This window comes from Talpa occidentalis, unplaced genomic scaffold, assembly GCF_014898055.3.
Source record: "Talpa occidentalis isolate TD23 unplaced genomic scaffold, MPIMG_talOcc4v2.1 talOcc4.13, whole genome shotgun sequence".
Taxonomy (NCBI): Eukaryota; Metazoa; Chordata; class Mammalia; order Eulipotyphla; family Talpidae; genus Talpa; species Talpa occidentalis.
This window is the reverse complement of record NW_023601322.1, coordinates 58,694,439-58,703,579: the sequence shown is the minus strand read 5'-3', so window position 1 is coordinate 58,703,579 and position 9,141 is coordinate 58,694,439. Positions and strand designations below refer to the sequence as shown.

The 9,141-nt window shown below is 54.2% G+C and overlaps 1 protein-coding gene across 1 annotated transcript; it reads right to left on the bottom strand.

The window, feature by feature from the left end:
• Positions 1-397: 397 nt before the first annotated feature.
• ARSI (arylsulfatase family member I) lies at positions 398-6,658 on the bottom strand. The gene is made up of 2 exons (XM_037508204.1): positions 6,298-6,658; positions 398-2,797 (listed from the first exon to the last, which is right to left on the bottom strand). The coding sequence occupies exons 1-2, from the start codon at positions 6,612-6,614 to the stop codon at positions 1,390-1,392; spliced, it is 1,725 nt and encodes a 574-aa protein (XP_037364101.1). The 5' UTR covers positions 6,615-6,658; the 3' UTR covers positions 398-1,389.
• Positions 6,659-9,141: the final 2,483 nt, after the last annotated feature.

Sequence of the window (9,141 nt, the reverse complement as noted above, 5' to 3'; positions counted from 1 at the left end):
CCAACCCGTCCCGCTCATCCACAAGCTGATGAGTCCTAACAGGCCTCCTTTGCCAGCGACAAAAATAACTATTTTCAAAATTCACAGCAGGGCTTTCGCCTACACACGCTGCGCCGACTGGAACCTGAAGGGAGACATGCAGAACGCAGTGTGCGGATGGAGGCACGCTATGCAGAAAGCAGGCTCTGAAATCCCCACAGCTCTCCTCCCTGCCTTCACACACCCAGGGATACCCAGAATGGCCAAGGAGAAGGGGCTCTTAGATCATCCATTGCACATAGGGCGAGGCTGAGACCCAGAGAGGGTCTGGGGTTTGCCAGAGGTCACACAGCAGATCTGTGGCAGGACTGGACCAAAACCTGTACATTGGGCCACCAGGTCAGGCTGCCCAACTCCCCTCCCATCCATTCAGCCAATGGTGAGTGCACACCTGCCCCAGGACCAACATGCACATGTCCAAACGTGCTCACAGACAGCGCTGCAGCCCTGGCTTCTGTGCTACTGCATTTTAATCAAGTTCATGACTCCTCCACAACCATTACTCTGGCCAGTCTCCCACAGTCCTGGGAGCCCCAGATCGGGGACAGTTCGGGTATCATTGGCAGAACCAGGGATAGCACCTCCATTGGCAAGTGGGGAAATCGAGGCCCAGAGGGGAAGGACAAAGCCCAAGGTCAAAAGAGAACTTAGGGTCCTGATTGTTGGTTTAAGGATCCTTTAACACAACTATCTCCCCCATTTTTTAGTCCTGCAGCAGCTAACCAGTGGGCCAGGTTCTTCAGCTACTGGGGCCAGGAAGGAAAGCCCCACCAACAACAGCAACCACCGGTGCCCAGGCCTGGTCCACATGAGATCCTGGGAAGGTCTCCTTCCCATGCCTTCACCGCCACTCTCAGCACTCAAGGGATCCTTTCAGAGAGCAAGAAGGCCTTGCCTGGGCTGGGATCCAGGCCTGGAGATGCCTCCATGTGGGCCCTCACCTAAGTAGTACCACAGAGGTCCAGGGTTCAAGGGTGAGGCCTTGGAGAAGCTGTGGGGTGGTGAGGTCAACTGGATCTCCACAAAGACCCAGGCCCCAGGCCCAAAACACAGTCACAAAGTCACTAGAGTTCATTTTGCAGGTGAGGAAACTGAGGCTCAGAGAGTTTGTGTAGGTCACCAAGTTCGCAGAACAAGAACATGATGAGACAGGATTGGGATTCAGGCATCCCATTCCAGTTTGTTCTCTCCCAACCCCCAAGCCAAGTTCCCCACCATTTAATTGAGGTGCTCTCTGCCCTCCATTCCCCTGCAGGAGCTAGGTTCCTGCCTGCATAGGAGCAGGCCAGGCTTGAGTTGGGAAGCCCTCTAGGAGGACAGAGTTTCACTTCCCCTTCCCCCACAGCCCAATCAGATACGGTGGGACATCAGCCTTGTATTGAGTTTACGGAAGAAGGATCGCAGCTTGCAAATCTTGCATTTTTTCTTGCGACGCCCCCGGGAGAAACTTCGAGACCTGCCTTCCTCCTCCTCCTCTTCCTCTTCCTCCTCATCACTGGCCCAGGGCCCCCAAGCACCCCCATTAAAGTCAGGATGGGCCCGGGGATTCTCGGCTGGGTATCGCACGGGGATGGCCGTGCGGTTATAGTCCACCAGGCGGGCCAGCAGCGCTCGGACCACGTCGGGCCTCTGGTCAGCCAGGTCCTCCCGCTCATAGGGGTCAGCACTGATGTTGAAGAGCCACACGGCCTGGCGGGCGCTGGCCATCCGCTCCAGGTTCCACCAGCTGCCTGGGAAGGCAGCCAGTGTCTGCGGCGGGATCCAGTCTCCATAGCCGGGGTCTCCCGTCAGCAGCTTCCACTCACCCACCCGGATGGCCGCCTGCACGGCCGTGTTCCAAATACCAAAGCCGCCCTCCAGTGAGCCGTGCCGCGCGTGGTTGTAGAGCGGGTCAATGTTGTGCAGGATCTCTGTGCGCGGTGATGCCCGGCCCTCGCTGATGGCCGGCCACACATCATAGCCGTCCAGCCCTTCAGCCACCGAGGCACTGCCACCTGCCAGTCCCACCAGGGTGGGATACCAGTCAGTGATGTGCACCAGCGCCCGGCTTGTCCGCCGCTTCCTCTTGAGCAGGGGGCTGTGAACGAAGCCCAGGCCACGCACACCACCTTCCCAGTAGGTGCCTTTGCGTCCTCGCAGGGGCCAGTTGCTGCCCCCTGAGAAGGTCTGGCCACCATTGTCACTGGAGAAGATGATGACGCTGTTATTGTAGAAGCCATAGCGCTTGAGGGCCCAGGTGATGTTGCGCACAGCCTCGTCCATGCAGGTCACCATGGCCGCATACTTGCGCCGGGCCACATTGCCCATGGTGCGATAGCGGTACAGGTACTCGCGAGGGGACTGCAGCGGTGTGTGCACCGCCTGGAAGGCCACGTAGAGGAAGAGGGGCCGCCGGGGGCTGTGGCTGGCCAGGATATGGCTGACACGCTGGGCATAGAGCATAGTGGAGTACTGGCCGCTGAGCCCCCAGGCCACACTCTCACCCTCGTGTAGGTCGAAGCCACACACCCCAGGCCCATCACAGTTGTCGTAGGTATAGTAGTCCACGTTGCCCGTGAGCGAGCCCAGGAAGGTGTCGAAGCCCCGGCGGGTGGGCAGACACTCCTTCCGGTAGAAGCCCAGGTGCCACTTGCCCACCATGTGTGTAGAATAACCTGCCTCCTGCAATTTCTGAGGCAGTGTCACCTGGTCCAGGGGCAGGCAGTTGGGCTGCCGAGGACGGATGATGGAGTGTTGCAGTCCTGTGTGGATCTGGTACCTGGCAGGAAGAGGGGGTCACAGAAGGCACAGCTGAGCTAGATACCAGACCTCTAACCACCCAAACCCCAAAACTCACCCTGAGGTGGACTCTGGACTCGGCCCTCCCAGCTCATGTGATAAGTGACCAGGGTATTATTACCTAATGGGCCAAACACTTCAAATGTACTGTCTCACTGAATCCTCAAAATCAAATGAAGGAGATGTTATTGCCATTTTACAGATGAGGAGATTGATACTCAGAATGGCTGAGCCACTCACTGAGGCTCACACAGCTCAGAAGTTGGGGAATTAAGAATTGAACTCCATACATAACCCATAACAACTATAACAATAGCTAACACCAAGCACTCACTGTGTGCTCAGCATTGTGCTAAGCTCCTTATATAAATCAGCTCACTACATTCTCACCACAAGCTACGGGTTGCATATCATCCCATTTCCCAAATAAGGAAACAGAAACTCAATAAATTAAATAATTTGCCCCATTATGCATACAATAATTGCAGGTGGGATCTGTGTCCCTGGCAGTCTGGGTCTGGTTCCAGAATTCAGAGTCCCTGAGCCTTCAGCCACTATCTGGTCAGGGAGTACTGAGCAAGTTCTGCTCTCCCAGGCAAACTTCTATTCAATCTTCGAAGCCTAGCCTAAAAGTTACCTCCACTGTAAAGTTTCTCACAACTCCATCAAAGAATGAGAGAAGACTCCTGCCGCCTGCTGCTCCCCTCAGCAGTGTACTTCGTCAGTCTGCCTGCTCTGCTCCCCACTCTGGCTCTGGTGAATGCTCTCGCCCTCCCGCGATTCTGACTATACCCAGTGCTTGTATAAATAAATTTATTAATTAAAAAAAGAAAAGAATGAGAGAAGAGCTGGAGTTCCCCTAGCATTGAGAACACACATCATTGTCCTGTTTGGTCATGGGATTATACTCAGTTATACATGTTCCTGGGCCCAATGATACATAACAAGACTCTCACTCAACCACTTACTCAATGTTTTGTAATGTTCAACATGTCTTCATCTCTTTTGTTAAATTTATTCCTAAGTATTCTTTTTGATACTACTCAAGTGATGTTTAAAAGACAATTACTTATGTGACAAATGAATGAATGAATGACACTCAGGATTTTAGAGGCAGAGGGACCCAAGTCATTTTCTAGTTTATTTACTTCATCTTAAAAAGAAACTAAGAAGAGGGGAAGCACCTTGCCCAAGGTCACCCAAGATCAGAGGCAAAGCCAGGAATTTGAACACAAATTCAAGCAGAGTCGATGCCCAGACCTTTTTCTGCAAAGGGGGCTGCCACTTCTCTCACCTCTGGAGGCCTCAGTTGTAGGAACGAGTTGATTAGATGGGAGTACTCTAAAAATCTCCCTGTTTCCAAATATTATGGGGCAAGTTCTCCGGTGCCTGACTGCAAGTTCATGTGGCCTCTGGATTTGGGTCACTTACACAGGCTAATGCCTGAGGCAGGAGCACATGATTAGCAAAATCCTGTCTTCCTCATTTATTCATTTGTATCCCACTCCCCCTTCAGCATCCAAGGCCCCACATGGTCTGCTGTGTTTTCTTGTCTTGACTCAAGTCTTAAAAGTCTTAGAGTAAATGAGACACCTGGAGTATATTAGAATCCCACAATTTTTCTCATCTCCCAACCAAGGTAAGCCAAGACCTAAATCCCTAACACCTTTAAATGGGCACCAGGTCAGGTTTTCTTTTTGATTTCCTCATCTTAAAACTGCTAATGTTTTTACCACATTAGCCCTGCTTCTCCACAGTTTCCCTTTCTGTAGTCTCAGTGATCCTCAGCCAACTTCAGCCCAAGTTACAGATGACGAAATTGAGGCCCCCCCAAAGTGCAACAACTGGCCTGAGTTCAGACAGCAGACAAGCAGTGGAGCTGAGCTTTGGCCCTTAGTTGAATTCAGTCAACTAATGAACCACTGGACTTGATACAAAAAGCACCCTCAGCAGGGACTGGGGCCATGGGCACTGGTTGGCAAAGTGGGTGAGCCCCCTAGGAATCACAGAGGCCCCTCTGCAAGTGAGTGACATGAAAAACTTTGGCACTCTCCAGGCTCACCAAACACGACTGGATGCATTAACAAACACTAGTGAGAGTAGCCGCATCAGCACATCAGCGGAGGGAGCCACTACAGGGGGCGGAGGACAGGCGTTGCCCAGCCATGCTCAGCTGCTTTCGCAGATTAGGAGCTGGAACACCTCCCTGCAGACTGCTCATTCCCCTGCTTAAACCAAAAGTCACCTCTTGGGAGAGAAATGTCCACTTGCATATCACTCCCGGGAACGCAGATTCCTTCTCTCCTGGAGGCTACTGGTTACATGGTCTTCACCTCCATCACTGCTGCTCCCACCAGCCTCTCTTCCTCTTTCTCCCTCTCTCCCTGTTCCTGGGTCCAGGCACTAAGTGCTGACTTGAAGAAGGAAGAAGAGGTGACTGTTGACTGTGACCTCCAGGAACCCCCAAACCCAAGCCAGGGGCCTCTCAGCCCCTCTCCTGCAGACCCCGAAGGTGGGCACAGTCGCTAAGTTGGACCCTCCCCACCTGCACACCTCAGTTTCTCCAGTCCAGGAAACAGGGAGACTAAGACTTTTGGGTGGAACTTGGGAGAAAGCCTGCCTTGGACCCTGTCCAAGGAGGATTAGCTTCAGCCTTGCCAAAGGATTTTCTTTTAAGTGGCCGGAGTTTGCCTACCACACCCCACCTCCTGTTTCTCTGCTCTTCTAATCCTGTAATCCTACCTCCTTGCCTGTGGACAACTCTTGATGGGAGAAACCAGCACTGCTCCTGGCTAGGAGGAGGGGAATGAGCATCTGCCACTGCTCCCTACGAACAAAGGGCCCCCTCCCCAGGAGTCACAGATAAGAAATCAGATGCTTAGAGAAATGAAGTAACTAGCCTGATGCGGCTACTTCGTGTAGGGTATGCATTCTGTGTCTTTCTCCTCACCTAGCAATCCTTGCTTTCCTTCCAATATAGTCATTTAACAGTTTGGGGGCCTTAATTCCTCCAGTGACTTAGAAACTACTATTTATTGAGAGCCCCACAGGTTAAGTGCAACACACGCCTTCCTCACTGCTTCTTTGCAAGATCAAAACTGTTCTTCTCCCCATGTTAAGAACAAACAAACTGAGCCTTTGAAAGTGACTTGCTCAGGGCCTCCAGGTCTGTAAATAGAAGCAGCGTGCAAACCTGAGTGTCAGAGGCTGCCACGTTCCTCTAACAAAGGGATGACCAGATGTCTCCTTCACATGGTGTGAAGTGTGAGTGTCCTAAAACATCTGAGGGAGAAAACCTCAAAGATGATCCAACCCATTCAATGTGCAAGTAGGGAAACTGAGACCCAGAGAGAGCAAAGGACTTACCATCACCCAGGCCACCAAAACCAAAATTGCCCTAAAACCTAGTTTGTAAGTGTAGGGGAAATCTACTGACTGGGTTTACTTAGGGGCTTCTAGGGCAGCCTGGGCCATGCCTACCTGCCAGTGAGAAGTTGGCTCCTTGAAGGGGTGCAGATGGGTTGGATATAATAATTCTCCAACTTGACACCCTCCGCCGCCAGTCGGTCCAGCGTAGGGGTCTCGATGTCGGAGCCATGGTAGCCCACATCGTGGTAGCCCTGGTCGTCTGTGAGGATGAAGATGATGTGGGGCGGCTGGGGCGTTGCGGCAGAGGGCTGCTCACCAGCCTCTCCAGGCCCATCGGCTACCAGGCTAGGCTTGGCCCAGTCCCAGGACAGGTAGCCGAAGCTGAGCAGGCTGACCAGCGAGAAGCCAGTGAGGGCATGCATCGCCATACCGGCCCGCGCGTCCTGCCGCGCAGGGTTCCCGGGTCTCACGGCCCCGCGCGCCCAGGGCGCACCGGCCGCAAGCCGGCCGGCCGATCAGGACGCTGTGAGGGTGCTGAGCGCCCCAGGGGGTGACCCAGCGGCCAGTCCCAGACCGACGACCGGACGGCGAGGCCGGTCGCGTGCGGCCGCAGCGGGGCGCTCTGGAGAGGTCGGGCCGGCGCGGAGCTGCTTCCCGCCGCCCGCGCGCCCGCCCTGCGCCGCCCTCGCTCCGGCTCCCGCAGCTCAGCCAGGCCAGCCTGAGACGCGGCGCGGCGGCTCCCCAAAGGTGCTCTGCACCATCCTCTGACTGTCGTCTTCCTTCCAGCCCTCGATTTCCCCCGCCTCCCAATTTCTCTCGCTTCTCCTTTCTCTTTCTCCTCCCCTGACCCTCCAGCCCCCTGCCCGGCCTCTCGCCCCTCCCGCGGTCCGGAGAACTGTCGGACTCCGGCCGGGAGGCGGGCAGGACCCCAGCGGGGAAGGGGCGGGAGGCGCGGGTTGGGCGGGTCCGCGGAGACCCACTGGAGAGAATGCGAGAAAGTTGTAACATCTGCCGCAGCCGAGCCCCAGGTGGAGGGGCGGGCCGCCCAGCGGCGGCTCCTCCCCGGGGCGGGCAGCCCAGACCCTCTCGCCCTCCGGCTCCAGCCCCCGCCCTGGAAAGGAGGGAGGGAGGTTGCTTGGAATTCGACAGAACAGCTCCGAAACGGCCCGGTCAGACATTCCTGGAACTTGGAGTCTTAGCATCTCCGAGCGCCAGCCCTGGAAGGGACGCGCAAAATTTTCGGTTCCAACCGGGTCACGCCACAGTTGGAGAAACCGAGGCCATGAGATGGGCAGGAACTCGTCTCAGTCATAGAGCAAGTTAGTGGCTTCTTTCCTGGCCTCACAGGGGCGGTTTGAGTCGCAGATTCAGCAGAGACAGTAATGGAGAGTGGGGACGCTTTGGCTAGTACCAGGGACTGGAGACCAGGCAACCAGGTGGAGGTCTCGCCTCTTTCCCTCTCCACCCCTCTTCTTCCTCATTCTGCAATTCACAGCTAAGTATCACAGGACATCCACGGCTGCAGTCCAGAGGGCAGGCCTGTGTGGTACACCTGGTATCTACAGAAACCCAACGTGCTTCGTGAATGAACAGATGAATGAGCCCAGAGTCCCCCAGGCCCACCCCCACACAAGGAAATCCTAGCAGAACAGGCAAGCTTGGGGGACTCCTGGGACAGGGAGGCTGGGGGACTGGGCTGATGGGCTGAGGAAGGTAGGGCAGCAGGAGCTACACTGCCCAAGTGACCATTGTGCAAGAATGAAGAGAAGAGTTTCCAATCTGCCATCCACATTATGAGAAATGTTTCAAGGGTCAAGTACCAGTAACTAATTTAAAACAAAATTTAGCACCATGCAGGCCAAATCCGATGTAAATGAGAAATATTTTAGGTAGTGCCCTTCCCGGCTTGGGCTCTGCATAATTGTTTTCCAAATTTTCACCCCGCTACACTTTCAAATGGGAGGTCTGAGTTAAACAAAACCAGTAAGGCTTCTTTGCTAAAGGATTTCAAATGTTTAATGTGGGGCACTCGAGGAGGAAGGAGGGTGAAGCTGCATTCCCAATTTTATGGGCCCAAGGACCCTCTTTTTCACAGAACTTCTGGAAGGGCGGGTGTTTGGAGAGATTTGGGAAACCAAGACGGCCCAGGTGTGTGTTGGCTCCTAGCATCTTTCCCCTGCCAGGATTCTGCCCGGGTCTCTTCCATCTTCCTAAAAACCACTGTGTATGGAGAAAGAAAGGAGACCTCCAAAATAGCAGCCCAAGTGAATCTGCATTTCAAAATGAGGGCTGCGTGGGGCCAGCCACTCCTGTTTGTGTCCCATATTTAGGGTGACCAGATTTATCAGAAGGGAAAACTGAGCCTGTTGTTTGGCAGAAGTGTTGAGGACAGACAGGAAAAATACAGCCTCCTGAGGCGAATGCTGCTAAAATGGTGCTTCCGGAGGCTTCAGCCTGAGGTTGTGCTGGGGTCAAAGAGGGACAAGTCACTGGATGTCAGAGGAACTTGGGTTTTGCATTCTTTGCATTGTCCCAGACCTTGGTCAGAGGAACTGGGCAGACCTGCCTCCTGCCTGCTCCAAGCACAGGGAGAAGTGGCAAGTTGTCAGGATGGGGACTCCACCTGGATGAAAACAACTCCCAAGATGCACATTCAGGGCTGCAGATCTCCGTGGGGCTGCAAGGCCATCAGCCACTACCACTCGAGTTCAAACTCCACAAGTCAGGCTCTCCAGCTAATATAGCCTTTGCAGTTTCTATCTCAGAACCTACCTGTTCCCAAAATAATTGACAGCAGAAATATCCCCCTATGCTGGAAAGATGGGTCCCCTCATCTACATGGGTCCACGCTCACTCCATAACCCCAAATGACAGCCTCATTAAAACACTCCTGTCCGCACATGAAATGCAGATCAGATGTGGCAGTGGTGTAGTTTTGCTACTTCCTGTAGATTT